The 16,335-nt window shown below is 40.2% G+C and overlaps 1 protein-coding gene across 2 annotated transcripts in view; it reads left to right on the top strand.

The window, feature by feature from the left end:
* FBN2 (fibrillin 2) overlaps nt 1-16,335 on the top strand; it is a 255,985-nt gene that overhangs the window by 191,820 nt on the left and 47,830 nt on the right. For both annotated transcript variants that reach the window (XM_060636228.3, XM_078451361.2), the window contains 7 exons: nt 623-745; nt 2,436-2,561; nt 7,816-7,938; nt 8,493-8,615; nt 13,994-14,155; nt 14,901-14,969; nt 15,414-15,539. In XM_060636228.3, the coding sequence (XP_060492211.2) occupies nt 623-745; nt 2,436-2,561; nt 7,816-7,938; nt 8,493-8,615; nt 13,994-14,155; nt 14,901-14,969; nt 15,414-15,539 (852 nt within the window). The remainder of the gene's footprint in view (nt 1-622; nt 746-2,435; nt 2,562-7,815; nt 7,939-8,492; nt 8,616-13,993; nt 14,156-14,900; nt 14,970-15,413; nt 15,540-16,335) is intronic.

Genomic DNA, 16,335 nt, shown 5'->3' on the forward strand with positions numbered 1-16,335 from the left:
AGTGGGGGAGGGGCGGAGAGAGAGGGAGAGAGAGAGAATCCCAAGTAAGTAGGCTCTGCACTGTCAGCACAGAGCTCAGTGCAGGGTTCAGTCTCACAAACTGTGAGATGGTGACCTAGCCGAAATGGAGAGGCAGATGATTAACTGTAGCATTTGTCATTTCTACTAGACTAGGCTCCGTGAGATCAAGAATCTGACCTTCATTTCCTCATCTGTAAAAGGAACTTGAAAACTCTATGCTAATTTTCCCACTCGAAATTCAGTAATTGAATTTAGAAATTGACCTGTTTTTAGTGATAAAGAAGCCAGCGATCACGTCTGTCCCCAGCGGAGTCAGAGAGAAATCTAGCACTGGTTTTCCTTTTAACCATTAAAATTCTAGCTTATTGGGTATCTCACAAATGCTTTTATTAGTCATTTTAGCCTCTGTTTGTAGAACAAACATTTTGGATTGTGGGTCTGAGCTCTTAGAGAATTAGAACTGTGACCTTACAGGTAAGCGAAAACAAATCACATGTGTCCAGTTTACATTTAAATTGAGACAAGTGAAAATCGTTCCGCGCGTTTAGACGTTTCAGTTGCATTTCTGAACTCTCTTGCTCTGTTCCCTCGGCACACGCAGATCTGGACGAATGTTCAAACGGAACCCACCAGTGTAGCATCAATGCTCAGTGTGTTAACACCCCAGGCTCCTACCGATGTGCCTGCTCTGAAGGGTTCACTGGAGATGGCTTTACCTGTTCAGGTGGGTAAGAATCGTGAGGTGGGTCCTGGCAGAATTTTCATGGAACATTCCATAAGCTTGCCGTATTTGAAGAAAAGTGTAGTTAAAGGGGGCCGAAATTCCCTGTTTTTACATCTGACATACAGGTGAATGTGTATCTTTGTCTTACACTTCACACCAAGACCAGAACAGTTTTTCAATAATTCCATTTATTATTATCATATACTATTAATGACTGTTAATTTATTGTAGTCATCAATTTACACAGTAGTCAGAAATCCAAGCTGTCTCTGAATCCGACCCCTTGGAATCAGATTTCACCTGTGCTGCTTACTGTTTTTGTCGCCGTAAGTAAATCATGGAACCTGTGTGGCCTTAATTTCCCCATTTTCAAACAGCCGCAGTAACCATAATAGGTCCATTATTTTTTGTTTTTTGTTTTTTGCTTTTTGTTTTTCGCTAAATGAATGACATATGGGAAAACTGTTCAGCATCTTAAGATACAGCATATGTCCAGCCAGTGACGGCTATTTCACGTGCTTGTCAGAATCTCCGATCACCACAGGGTATTGAAAGGAAAAAATGAAGTTAACACAAGTCAAGGATTTAGAAAAACACCTCGTAAGAGCTCAGTAAACATTACCTGCTGTTTAGCTGCTGTTAATTATGGATCCCTTGAGAATATAGCACCCACTTAAACTCCTGTGAATGACTGCTTTGTCTTGGTGGACATAAAGTAGGAGACAGGTTTGTGGACATCAGTGTTCTTCAGCTGAATGTCAGTGCACACTTTAAGCCCCACGTTAAAAGACTTCTAGCTTTTTTCTTGTTTCTAATTATCGACATTAAGAACACAGACTTATCATTTTCCATTGCTTTAAGAAAACACACTTATGTAATCTTTAAGGCTTTAATCCTTTAAACCTTGGCTTATTGTATCTTTCTGAACATTTCTCTGCACCGAGGGATGATGGGAAGGGCCTGGCCTTGGTGTCAGGGTCGGGGACAGATTGGCTCCCTGGGGCTCCCACCCTGCGGCTGGCCTCTCCTAGTCTCAGGTTATTCCTCTTCTGACCTGCACAGAATTGGCGTACTGAAGGAAAGCATGTGAGGCAGGCAGCCAGCAGCTACCTGCCAGATATAAGGCCCTCGGTCAACATTGCTTTCTGCCCTGCCCCCCTTTTTCCATTTTATAGAATTAAGTAAATTGGCTTTCGGGTCAATGAATAATGTCCATTTGCATAATTAAGACAGAAGTATTGAATATAATCATGGTGACAAGAAAGACACTGTCCTCGTGCTACTTGAACAGCCCTTCTGTGCTTGAGACATACTTGATCTAGTGGAAAAACCAAGTTCATTTACTTGAAAACATAATGTTAGAATAGATACCACTTCAGGGTTCATTTCAATGTTCTTGGTCATCTGTCAGTGATGTCGGTGTCATACTGATGCATCACGTTGGCATTAGAGGGAACTGAGACAGATCTGGGCGACACCTGCCTCCTTCCTGTTAAAGATGTGGTGATTGAATGTTAGAGTGTAGGTTCAGCAGCTCTGTTATCAGGTCTTACCCTTGTTTAGGTGAATGTGATTAAGTGTCCTCTCCTGTTAACGAGCACCTGCTGAAGCCAGCAAAACGGACTTAGCAGGGAAAAACCATGTCAAGACCTCGGGAACCTAATAGAGATGTAATTTGCTTCTCCCACAGATGTTGATGAGTGCGCAGAAAACATAAATCTCTGTGAAAACGGACAGTGCCTCAACGTCCCGGGTGCATATCGCTGCGAGTGTGAGATGGGCTTCACTCCAGCCTCCGACAGCAGGTCCTGCCAAGGTGGGTCACTGCAATTCCAACTCATTTCCAAGTTGGATCAACTACAGCACATGAAACCGCAGAAAGGGCTGGAGCGGGCCCCACCTGGAAGCAGAATACACAGCACATGCTGCACATATAAAAGTCATTCGTTTAAGCATGGATTATTTTGCCGAATGAATAATGATGAAGGCGGCTTTCATCTCTTATGAAGTTTTCCTGGCCGAGAGCCAACACTTGGAAGTTTGGCTAGTTCCTTTTTTTTTCTTTTTAACCATTTCTTTTTTTTTTTTATTACTAAATGAATGACATGTGGAAAAACTATTCAGCTTTTTAAAAATATGATCTATCTACCCCAGTCACTGCTATTTAATGTGTTTGTCAAAACCGCAGTAGCTCCTTTTGGGCATTTACCTTCATGTTTTGGTCTGCTGTCTGTATGTCTGGGACTGGAAGGTCTCCTCAGGGATGCCTCAAGTCCTGCACCTTTTGCCTGAGAGCAACGTGTCCTTCCCCTCAGTGATGACATCATCCCCCTTTCCTAGAAATGAGACTTGGGACTAGTGTGATCACTCTCCAAGAAAAAGAATTTGGATTTTCTCTTAAATTAGAGGTTTAAATTAGTTCACTGTATGTATAGTTTTGGGCTGTCACTGTGTTCTTTTGGAGTACATGAAAATACACGTGAGGAAAGGAAGAAGATGAAAAACAATGAGTGAATCAGAAGGCTTAGGAAAATTAGCGATTGGTAGAAAACACTTAACAAAGTAACTCAGGCTAAGCGCTGGGCAAAGATTATAAAAGGAAACCAGATTACAGTTTTTCACTACACTAGTGTCTAATCAAATGACCAGAAATAGCAAATACCAACACACACACACACACACACACACACACACACACACCCCTCCCTCACCAGTAGCAACCAAACAAAACCCAATTATACCATCTAGAAATGGCTCAATTAGAGCCTGTCTCTGCCTCACTACCCAAAGTGGTGCTAAGGAAAGAAGGTGTGCCTAAAAGGTCACTGCATTTTCCATAAATGTCCACCAATTTTCAGAGACTCGGAACAAGAGAACGAAGACTACCCCCTGGGGAAGATCGTGCAAACTGAAAGCATTCATGCTTCCATGTTGACCTGTTAGATTGAGCAGAGTCTAATGCATTTCATACAAGGTCACTGTAGATTGAGTCCCCCCCCCCCCCCCCCCCCCCCCCCCGCCTCCAGTCCTGGTTTCTTGTAAGTACCAAAGCCAATTAGTAGAAAATGTGAGTCAGTGTGGTTCTGGGATTACATGATTTATTACTCACCTCCACTTGACAAGAGTTGGTGGGAAAAGGAACAAGTGAGCAGTAGCCAGATACTTTGCTAACAGAAAATTTCAAAAATTAATTCTTTGTGTGTAATAATTTCCACCTTCATAATTCTTGTCCTTTATCTGTGGCCTTCGCCCTTTCACACCTTCCCTGAGGTGAGGCTGGACACTGTGTATTTACTGCACTTCCCTCACATGTTGGTTTTTCACAGTCTATCATTGCCAGGGAGGGAAATGCCAGCTGCCAGGCCAAGGAGAGTGGTTCACAAGGAGTTCATCTTCGGTGACACCCTGCTCCTCTTTGCTAAACGCCAGGTTTTGAGATCCCAAAAATGTTATTCCATGGTTCTGCCTGTTTCTCCTTGAAGTTGTCTTATCCCTGTCTCTAAGATCTGTCTCATCTGCACAGTTTCTCCTGAATTCAGTAATTTAATTTATTCAGGTCTTCTTATTTGATGATAAATATATGCCCCTCTGAAGTGACCCTCTGATCACTATTTTCTCCTCAGCATCTACTTCTCACCACAGAACAATTCCCATTCTCAGAATTTCTGTAGAGTCCAAGCACTTGGTACAGTTGGCCCTTTCTCAGTATTCTCCACCAAAATGGGAGAATATAAAACCTGGAGAAAGCTCCTCAGGAACAGCTTAGGATTCTGTCAGTGGAGTAAACATGGATGCACACCATTTGGTATCATGTGTGAAGACAGAGCAGAGGCCAGGTTCATTAGCAGAGGGCACATAGAGCCCAGGGCAGCTCTTCTCATTTTTGTCCCCACTCCTGTTCCGCCTTAGGAAAGTTTGGGCTAACAGAATAGCAGCTCTAATGAAACTTGTGCCCCAGCCTGTCTTCCAAATAATGCCCAGATAAAGATGGGGAGGGGATATCAAAATACTCCATCTAAAGTGTATTAGTGTATAAAACTCCTAGAAGAGCTGACCAAGCAGTGCATGCACAGTTTGAAAATACGTGATATGAACTATGCAGGCATCCTGTGGAAGAACAGTGACAGAACACACAAAAGGTAAAGAATCAACCCAGAGTCGAAGAACACTATCCGGGGAAAGAAAGCACATTTCCCACAGGTGCCTTGTGCCACGGACAACCTTGATACGAACACAAATATGTGTGAACACGTTTGAAGAGATTATAAATTTTTTTTAATGTTTATTTATTTTTGAGAGAGACAGAGTGTGAGCGGGGCGGTGGCGGGTGGGCAGAGGGAAAGGGGGGGGACAGAATCTGAAGCAGGCTCCTGAGCCTGTCAGTACAGAGCCCAACATGGGGCTGGAACTCACAAACCATGAGATCATGACCTGAGCCAAAGTCAGATGCTCAACCAACTGAGCCACCCAGGCGCCCAACATTCAAAGAGATTATAAAAATAAGAGAAGACAAAAGGAAAGTGCAGAAGTATGGGAAACAAAAGAAGCGGGTACCACCACAGCAAAATTGGAGAACTATTGAAGAGAGATGTCAGAGAACAGAAAAGGTTGAGATGAAAGCATAATTACTACTAGCATAGAGAATGGGCAAAAATAGGCGAACAAAAACATAGGAACATGAAAGGAGGAAGACGTTAACGTGATTCGAGAAAAGACCAGGGCCATAAACAAGTGTAATTGGTGTCCAGGAGGTAGAGAGCTCAAAATAAATAGAGAACAGTACCAAACAGCCACACATTTTCTTGAGATGGAAGAAAGGACTTAGCCTTATTACTTTGGCTGACTTAAGTTTTAGAGAAGGATAAGGAACCTTCAGGCTCTAGACAGAAAAGGAAATTCAGGAACAAAACAGAATCGTTCGATACTGAAAGACGTGAGAACAATGTCCACAGAGTTCTGAGGTCACATGTGACTGGAGGATATTCCACGTCAGTAGTCAGTCAGTTATAAAGTCACGGGGCATATTGTCACATAGGAAATTAATGTAGAGAGAAAACACCTGTGGGCCCTCCCTTCTTGGGGGGAAAAACCTTATCAACAATGCAACACCATCAATTGAGAAATAAATGTAAGAGTTGCAGTGAAAACCTTACTCCCTTAAGAATCAATACTAATTGCTTCAGAGATTATGGTAAATGTCATGAACATTTAAAAAGTGAAAGTTACAGAAATAACAAAAATGAGTTGGAAGCGAATGCAAATGCTCATTTTCTTACCATTCCTAGCACAGAATCCATTAATACTGTTTAGAAACTATATTTGAATTTTAACATAAAGGGAAAAGAGGATCAATTTTTAGTGTGTTTCAACAATTCTTAACATTGGAAAGTATTTGAGGAACTGTCGAGATACATACAAATTGATCTTGTGCATAGAAACTCAGCTTCAGTCTGTGAATATGCATAGAGAAGCATTTGGAATAATATTGATCAATCATAATTCTGGGTGGATGGATTTCTGAGTGATTTTCTGCTTTTGCTGCTTTATTTTCTGTGTTGTTTCTGTCCTCCCGATTTGCTACTAGAACTTTTCTGTATTGTTGACATTTGAGTATGCTTTAATTTTAAAAAAAGGCAGTTTTCTAAAATACCTTATTTTTCACTTGTGTAAATGTAAGTATCACACAATTATTACATTAGTTAAATGGAAGTTATTTCTAATAAAGGTCATTTAAAAGTCAAATGAATCTGAAGAGGGCTGACAATACAATTCCATTTTCACTTCTAGAGGAACACAGTTCAGTTATCAACTAGTTAAATGAGTCTTTTTTATTCATTTGTGTAAAGAGAGTAACTTTGTTTATAGCCTCAACACAAGAAAAGACACATTGATACGCCATTTGGTCTTTACAAATTTTTTAACATGTATTTTGAGACGGTACACACACCGGAGAGCATGAGTGCACAGGTGGGGGAGGGGCAGAGAAAGGGAGACAGGATTCAAAGCAGGCTCCGTTCCTTGTGCACAGAGCCCAGTGTGGGGCTCCAACTCACGAACCGTGAGATCATGAACTGAGCCGACACCAAGAGTCGGCTGCTTAACTAGCTGAGCCACCCAGGTGCCCCTATATGTCAGTTGATCTTTTAAACACAGTTTGAACAAAACTTGAAATCTAATATAGTTAAAACTTATCATTTTTTAACTATCAGGAATGAACCAGCAGACCTTTTTTAACTTAAGGTCTGTCTCTCGACCTCATGTTAGCATGACTGGTCTAGTCTAGCCTAGAATGACATATCTGCTTTACATTCTCAGAATATGAGGTCATTTGTGTACAAAAATGTCCAACCTTTTCCTACGAGTAGAAATACAGAATATTTCTACAGCTGTACACACACATACATGCCTTCATTTTCATATGAATGAGGAAGGGTGACTTCTTTTTTGACTTTGAGTTAAAGCTTCATGGAAGAGTTTGATAAATTTATGACTTCAATGGAGACATTTTAATGAAATTTGTAAGAATGTAGGACAATGGGTGATCTTAATACAGTCTATTAGAAAAAAAAAATATTTCCCTGGTTAACACTGAGTTTATGACAACAGATTAGATGACAGGATAATAAAAGTTTTTAAGAAGTTAAACTTGAATACTTTAAATGATATCTTTAAATTTAAAATATTATGTTATATACTTTGTATGTTGATGTTTATAAAACATCTCTGTATTAAATTATTAAAATGTTGGAATTTGTTTTTATGTTTAATTTTTTACAGTCCTTTAATATGTTTGTATGTAGTTTATTTTTATGACTCAGGCCAACTCTTCTTTTTTAAGTATATTATAACCCAATATAGTTAAAATGCTCAGTGAAATAAAATATTTCTTTTCGGTCTTGGTTCCATAGATAAACATTAGTTGTTGGCCATTTATGTGGTCTACCGAGTCAAAAAACAGAAAATTTTTTACTGCAAAACAACATCTGGGGAGATAGAAAAATTTATTAACATTATATACATTAAATCAAAATGTCTTTGTAAATGAGAGACTACTGTTTTTTTATCCTCAGATATTGATGAATGCTCCTTCCAAAATATTTGTGTGTTTGGAACATGTAATAATTTGCCTGGAATGTTTCATTGTATCTGTGATGATGGTTATGAATTGGACAGAACCGGAGGAAACTGTACAGGTACTACAAGCTAAGGGCTTGATTGTGTTCGGATTAGTTGAGATGAATGTTTTGTGCTAAGTATACAAATTCCTGAAGTTTTTGCTTAGCTTTCTATATACCTTGTGTTACGCAGCTTTTGGAAAAAGAAATTTGCATTATGACACATTTATTTTTAACTATGGAATTGATACATTTTTAATATAAGCAACTTAATACTAAATATCTGACATTAAACTAGGAAACTTTCTTTGTATAAATGTGTGTATGTATATACATATACATATGTAATTTTAGTTAAGCAGATGGTAATGTGTTTTTTTCTTCTTCAGAATTCCAACATTTAATTATTATTCATTCAAGATATTAAGATATTAAATGATACTGTTATGAATATCGTGTGGTTGGTATTACATGTTGTAGGTATATACAAGGATTTGATCTGTATCTCACTGTGCTGAGGCTTTCCCAAAGATCTTTAATAATTTGCAGTGATTCCACCAAATTCTTTGAAATAGAAGCATGCACAGAGAAAGTAAAGATGCTAATGTGGACATTTTAAATGCTTTTCCTAGATATTGATGAATGTGCAGATCCCATAAACTGCGTCAACGGCCTGTGTGTCAACACTCCTGGTCGCTACGAGTGTAACTGCCCCCCTGATTTCCAGCTGAACCCCACTGGTGTGGGTTGTGTTGGTAAGTGAAGGAGATACAAAACAAACAGAATTATACAGAGGTAAATACTCAGACTTTGTTGGTAGTGCACCGTGATGAGTACTTGCTACAATTAGTTTGAAAACAAAAGAGTCCATTAAGAAACTCCAGGTTGCCAATAGATATGGTCACTTTTGTCGTGTTTATATTCCAATAGTATTTTTAAAACAGGAATTTTTGAGCTACCTGCTCCAACCTCCTCCTGCTTTCACAGACTTGAGAACCAGGACCCCAGGAGGTGCAATAACTTCCTTGGGATCTCAGGGCTTGGAAGGGCAGAGCTGAGGCAGTGTTGAGAGTTGCCTGGCTCGCTGTCCAGTGCATTAGCAGGACAAAGGGCAGAGTCATTGGAATCTCTGTTTCTCCTTCCCATAAGAAGGACCATGAAAGGAAATAAATGAAGTGAAGAGAAGAGAGGAATTGGAGCTGGATGTCATGAGCCCCACCACTGGAGTAAAGCAGGTTGAAGGGAAGGAAGGAAGGCAGTCACGAAGGTTTCTGAGTCTCTCATCAACTTTCCTGATGTCTCTGATCAAAAGATAATTGTCCACCTTTTGCTGCCTGCTCTATTTCAGCATCTTAATGAACATTTATCTAGAGGAGTAAATGATCTGGGGAATTTCCTGAGAGAATATCAAAGAAAAAGGCTAAGTCCTTGCTTTAGTAGAAGTCTACCTGCTGTTTTCAGTGTCAAATGACTATACATAATCATTTAGTTATGATTTATGGATACCCCAAGTTCTGACGTTTTAATTCAAAGTTATTCATTTAATAAATATTGAGTGCCTCTATTCCAGCTGCTAGAACTACAACACGAACAGAGTGAGCACGTTCTCTGCTCTCATGTTAATGTCCTTGTGCCAGGGAGACAGATAAAAGCAGAAGCACTTCCTGACACTGGTGGCTGTTGGAGAAGAAGGGTTGTGTTATGTTGGGATGGGGCAGATCCATGAAGGAAGGAGCAAGCCAGTTGCAGCTTGGAGAGGAGAAGCTTCCGAAGGACAGGAACAGCCAGTGCACAGGGCTGTGGGAGGGCAGTGCTGGCATTGGAGACATAGCAGCAAGGGTGTACATAGTAAGAGGAGGGTGAGTGGGGATGAGCATGGGCACAGTTTGAGGACAGGAGTCAGAGAAGGAGCAATAGCCCAGATCACAAAGTGGCTCTCATCCCTAGCTGCCGAGTAACATCCCATTTGGAACCTTAAAAATATGACGATGGTGCTTCATGCCCAGAAATTGAGTCACTGGGGACTCAGTATCGCTTAAAAGCTTTGTTGGAACAAAGGCTATGAACAGGCAACTGATAAAAGGAGGACTCCAGGGGTGCCTGGGTGGCTCAGTGGGTCAGGTGTCTGACTCTTGATTTCAGCTTAGATCATGATCTCACAGTTCATGGGTTCGAGCCCTGCTTTGGACTCCACACTGACAGCACAGAGCATGCCTGGGATTCTCTCTCTCCTTCTCTCCCTCCCTCCCTCCCTCCTCTCTTTGCCCCCCTCCTCTCTCTTTCTCTTTCTCTTTCTCTTTCTCTCTCTATCTCTGTCTCTCAAAAATAAATAAACTTAAAATGAGAGGGCTTCAAAAGTGAACAAACATAAGCAAATGCCCAAAACCATTAGTAATAAGAAAAAAAGTCAAGACAGCTGTATAACTCTAACTTGTTAAGACTGGCAAAATTTGGAAACTTGGATAATATAAAGTGTTGGTAGGAACATGGACCTTAAGGAGCCTTCTGTTCTACTGTTAGAAGTGGAGACCAAGGTATCCTTGCAGAGAATATTTTTGAATAACAGCATCCAGATTAATCCTCCAGATATAATCAACTTAGATTTTAATTTTGTTTTTAGGGCAGTTTCTAACTCTTTGTATGGATTGATGCTTCATGGCCTTATTTTTTTTTCTTAGAGGTCTTCCAAAGAACAGAGACTCATTCTGTCTCACAAGTACCATAATGGTCCATTGGACCCTCTTATAAGTCTAAGATACATTATGAGATATTAGTGATCTTATTTTCCCTTTGTCTTAAAATGTTTTGCCATTTTATTATTTTAGGTTTTATTTCATCATTACTCATCAGTTAGGTGCAGTGATGCTCAAAACAAAGATGAATTTACACTAAAGTGAAAACCATGCCATCACCTAGAAGGATTGACACAATAGTGAAATAAAATGTCGAACACTCCTCCAGTTTTCTTACTGTGTTGCCCAGGGGATGGCATTATCTTTTGAGAAGGTATAAAAGAAAGCTAGAGACACTCTATTTGGAATCTTCTTGAAGCATGTATTGAACACAGTTGAGAGTTGATAAGTGTTTCACTTTATGACAAAGAGAAGGAAATTGAATGTGGAAAATGTTTCCCAACTGTCAGGTGGATCAGTTATGAATACAACACAGATTACAGTCTAGATTCCAAAGGTGATGGTAAAATTGATCATAGAAGCAAAATGCTAGGCTGTGAGTCTTCAGAGGCTCATATCCTAGATGAGATTTTTTTCCAATTCAGGAATCAAAAGAGTGAGTAATAGATTTTTTTAGATAGAGGAAAGATACTATTCTCATGTCTTAGTCAATAGGGAAAACTTCAACATGCCACATTTTACAAGTACCTGAATCATCCAAGGTCCCTATATTCTTTTAGACACCAAGTTTAATTGAGTTGGTTCTTAAGGGGACTAACAATGAAGGCAGGTGTTTCGACAAAGGATATTAAAATACGGTATGTAGAAATAAAAATCATTGGATTGACTACTCTAGCTGGTGTTGATAAATCTGAAAATGAAAATGTTTTTATTTGTGGAGCAAAGAAATGAGCTGTCCTCTCCTCATCAGAAAAAGGAGCTGTCCCAGTTTTCAAAAGTGTCTTCAGGCATTGTGTTTTAAATGATGCAAGGAAAAGAAGAACAAGAAGTAATGATAAGCTAGAAGCTATTACAGATGTGTTTGAAATGTGGAATCAGTTTTTTACAAAATGGATTTGTTACAGGTTCATGCATAGCAGCCAGTGGACAGTTAGTTGCATTCACAGGACCGTTTCAGGCATACATCTTTCCAAAACCAAGAAAATATGGAATAAAAATTTGAGTTAGAGAGGATTAAATTCTTATTAGAATTTCTGGTCAAGTTGTTCCACTGTGCCTTTTTTTCTGTACATTATTTTCAAAGTTACTTGTAAAAAGTTGAAAGATGCTTGGGGCACCTGGTGGCTCAGTCGGTTGGGTGTCCAACTTCAGCTCAGGTCATGATCTCACAGTCTGTGAGTTTGAGCCCCGCATCGGCTCTGTGCTGGCAGCTCGGAGCCTGGAGCCTGCTTCAGATTCTGTGTTTCCCTCTCTCTCTGCACCTCCCCTGCTCATGCTCTGTCTCTGTTTCAAAAATAAATAAAAACATTAAAAAAGTTTTTAAAAAATTGAAAGATACAGATGGTAAATGACAGTGACTCTGTTCCTGATACTGAAGGCTTAGAATATGGAAACACTGTGAACCAGCAATTTGTCTCCTGGTGCTAGACAGCAATGAAAGTAACTCAGAGGCCCATCCAGAGACCTGGGTAAAGATGTTCACTGCCACAGTACTTGTGGTAGCAGGGACCTAGAAACCAGTTCTGAAGAGTAGATAGATTTTTTTAAAAATGATACTTGAACACCGTAGAGTTGACGGATTGAAAGTAATAAAAATGGAATGAGATCTGTGACAAAATACCATTTGTGTAAATTTAAGATGTGCTCAAGGAAACAAAAGTACTCCCTTTGCAAGAACTCAGACAAAAAGATACCATTAAACACAGTCAGACGGCTGAGTTAGGGGATGTGGAAGGGGAGTAGAAAAGAAGGACAAAAGAAAATGGGAGGGATGAATGAATGCAAACCTAGTAAGAGCAGAACCATGAGTTAGCTTGTATCTCCGCACCTGATTCAGCAACAACAACAAAATGAGAAAAATAAAAATAAATGATAAGAGGCTGCCCAAGTGACTCTTGTGTGCAGCCAGGGATGAAATCTACATCGTAGACCATGGTAAGGACGTGAGATTATGCTGATTGAGAAGGGGAGCCATCGGAAGTCCTTCTGAAGGGTTACTCTGGGTATGGTGGGGAAAGTGGACCGTCGTTGGGTCAAGGACTGAAATCAAGAGATGACATAGGAGACCTTTGCAGTGGTCCAGGAGCGGCGGTGGTAGCTTGGTTCAAGTTGTAGAGATGGAGGCAGTGGTGATTAGTCAGACTCCAGACAGATTTTGAAGGTAGAAGTGACAGACTTTAGGGGCGCCTGGGTGGCTCAGTCAGTTGGGCATCTGACTTCAGCTCAGGTCGTGATCTCACACTCTGTGAATTCGAGCCCCACATCGGACTCTGTGCTGACAGCTCAGAGCCTGGAGCCTACTTCGGATTCTGTGTCTCCCTCTCTCTCTCTGCCCCTCCCCTGCTCATGCTCTGTCTCTGTGTCTCAAAAATAAATAAAAAACATGAAAAAATTAAAAAGAAGTGACAGCCTTTATTACTGGGTTGAATAAGAGATGAGTAAGAGTCAAAGACTGACTCCAAGGTTTAGGGCTTGAGCAACTGAAAAAAATGAGGGACTTGGTGTTTATTGGGGAAGATATCGAGAAGAATAGAGTAGATTTTGTCTGTGGTGGAAGGAATATCAATAGTTTGATTTTAGATGTGTTAACTTTAACTGTTAGCTATCTGAGGTTGAAAAATCAAGGTGGCATCTGACAGAATGATGTAAGGTTCTAGGAGGGGGGGGTGATGAAAGAACTGTAAATTTGAGAGTTCTCAGCAAAAACACAGTATTTAAAGTGATGGAACTAATGATCTAGATGATAATTATGGATTAGAAAAAGAGGAAGACTGAGATTCTTTGATGTCTTAAGTATCCTCTCTAAAGTTGTTAACTGAGTGTCTTTCCCCAAACTCTCAATGTTCTCTGTGCAAACTAAAATGAAACCAGATAATGGGGAGAAGGAGATGGGGTTATCGACATTTCTTTGATCGGATACGTAGGTGTTGATTGACTTCTCTGGGATTTTATTTCCATTATTGATAAACTTAAGATTCATATCAATTGATTATAGCAAAATTTTCTTGCATGCAGACTAGTGAAGATCGAGAAGGTCCCAGTTGAACAATTTCTCACAATTTTGTTTGTCAGCGATGTGTATGGATTTCTGAACCTAGGAAAGTCGGTCATAATTTCATTCCTACTATGCAATCTTGGAAAGGTTTAAAGCTAGAGATCGCTCTGTGCTAGAGATTAAAATGAATGTGTGGAATTTGAACTTTGTCATTTGCACGACCTCTCTCTGAAAAGGAATTCTTGCTAAGGCACAGACAGTTTTAAGCTCCTGTGTTGCTCCACAGACAACCGAGTAGGCAACTGCTACCTGAAGTTTGGTCCTCGAGGAGACGGGAGTCTGTCCTGCAACACCGAGATTGGGGTGGGCGTCAGTCGCTCCTCGTGCTGCTGCTCCCTGGGAAAGGCCTGGGGCAACCCCTGTGAGACGTGCCCCCCTGTCAACAGCAGTGAGTATGGAGCTGGGGAAGAGGAAGGGAACAAACTGGCGGCTGAAGACTCGTTGCCATTTTATTCTTGTACTGGGGGTGGGGTCTGTGACAAGGGATCCCAGTTTGACTTTGGACTGATTTCAGTGATTATGCTGAAAGCAGCCAAGAATGTTTTATATAAAAGGAATTACAGTTGTTCTTTTTTCATTTTCCATGATATGATAAAAAAAAAGTTTTTTAACCACAATCCAGTGTGAATGGTGATGTTATCAGTCCTCTATGGTAATCACAAAGAAAGCCCATTTCTGAGACTATCTCAGAGTTGGTGGTAGTTTGGGTTCCTAGACATGGTGTATTCCTGAGGTCAGTCAAATGATGTGTGACATTGAAATGCCTGTTCTGATAGGGCCACAGATGAAACTTTCGAATTCTTGAGTCTTTCTGGTTTTGTTTTGTTTTGTTTTTGTTTTTGTTTTTACTAGCGAAAAAAGTTGTGATATAAATGGTCTGTGCTGAAGTTTTTTTTTTCTTTAATCAAAAACAAATGGTTTTAGTTATTCTGTGTATGTAATTTTTGAAGCAGTGACCGTAATTCAAGTAAAATGTAATATACTTTTAAAATATATTTGCAAGGGCACTAAGGAAAATACAGCTTACCCCTCTTTGGGTGTGTATTTTGAGCCCAGCAACTGAAAGATGCCTCTTCATTGTCTCAGCCACTTGAACCATCGATCTCACCTCTCTTCTCTTTTGTGTTTTATAGCTGAATATTACACCCTGTGTCCCGGAGGAGAGGGCTTCAGACCTAATCCCATCACGATCATCTTAGAAGGTGAGTGCACCTCTCATTGTCACCCAGATTTAAACAAGGTAAAGAGTTTAGAGAAAAGCTGGTAGAAAGGTCAGTGTGGAGCAATCTGAATGAGAATATTTTACAAAATTACAGATGTGCAGTCAGTTACCAGGATGCCGAGTTAGCGCTTGTCACTCAGAAAGATAGGAGCCATGGCAGTGATGTGCCTGCTCTGCAGAGAAGCTGTCTGTCCAGTCATGCCCAGCTTGCTTTGCTCACTCTTCTCAGATTTTAGGACATTTGCACAACAAAGCCAAAAAAAAAACCACTCCTGGTCACAAGAAGCCTATCCTCTAAGTATGAATTCACACAGACGCATGGAAGTCTGCGGGTCTTACAGTATCACACATTTGAGAGTTCTAAAAGTGACTCTTGTTCTCGATGGTGGTATTTGTTGTGAGTGAGCTGTCTCACCTTCCACAGATATTGATGAGTGCCAGGAGTTACCAGGTCTCTGCCAAGGTGGAAACTGCATCAACACTTTTGGGAGCTTCCAGTGCGAGTGCCCGCAGGGTTACTACCTCAGCGAGGAAACCCGCATCTGTGAAGGTGAGCTGCACGGACACTTAAACGTTAATAGCGCTCTTTAGAATAAAATTACCAGTCAGGCTTGGAGACAAGGGCCCATCCTCAGATTCTGTCAAAGGATCTGTTAGCCTGGTCCATAGCTTTTGTCTTTTCACATCATTGCTGCTCAGTTGGATGATGATAGATAAATTAATTTACAGCTCATTTGCTATAATTTACTATTATTTTTCTCTGAGTGCATGAGTTGAGTATAAATGGCAAAAGCTGGATCAGTATGAAAGCATTCCGTATCAAGTAAGTTATTAGTTCAAATGATGGTAAGAGTTATATTTTATACACAGAAAATAGGTAAACTTGAAGGCAACTATTAAGTTATTATTTTGCATTAATTTTTAAATGTTAGAAGGCATAGGAAGAAGACATTCAAAGATTATGCTGATGCCTTTCTTGCTTCGATCTCATCCCTTCTCACATGGCACAGTAATCTTCCTCTCAGGGGCCTGGCTTCTCCCCATGGGACTAGGAGCTTCTTGGTCAGAGGCCCACATCTAGGTCCTCTTGGTAGCTATGAGCTCTAAGGATAGAATCTCCATGTTTATTTGCGGAATGAATGAATGAGCGCTTCTAAAAATGAACATTAAACATGTAATATAATCATTTCCATTGTAACCTTTCTTTTTTTCATGGTGATTACATTTACTGAAAGGGTTGGAAAAAAATAAAAATTTCTTAATGTCAGAAATTAGGGGAGTTTCTCTTTTGAATGCCTTTTACATTTAAGGAGGCAGTCCTACAACATCTCCTATATTCCATACAC

This window comes from Panthera onca, chromosome A1, assembly GCF_046562875.1.
Source record: "Panthera onca isolate mPanOnc1 chromosome A1, mPanOnc1 haplotype 2, whole genome shotgun sequence".
Classification (NCBI taxonomy): domain Eukaryota; kingdom Metazoa; phylum Chordata; class Mammalia; order Carnivora; family Felidae; genus Panthera; species Panthera onca.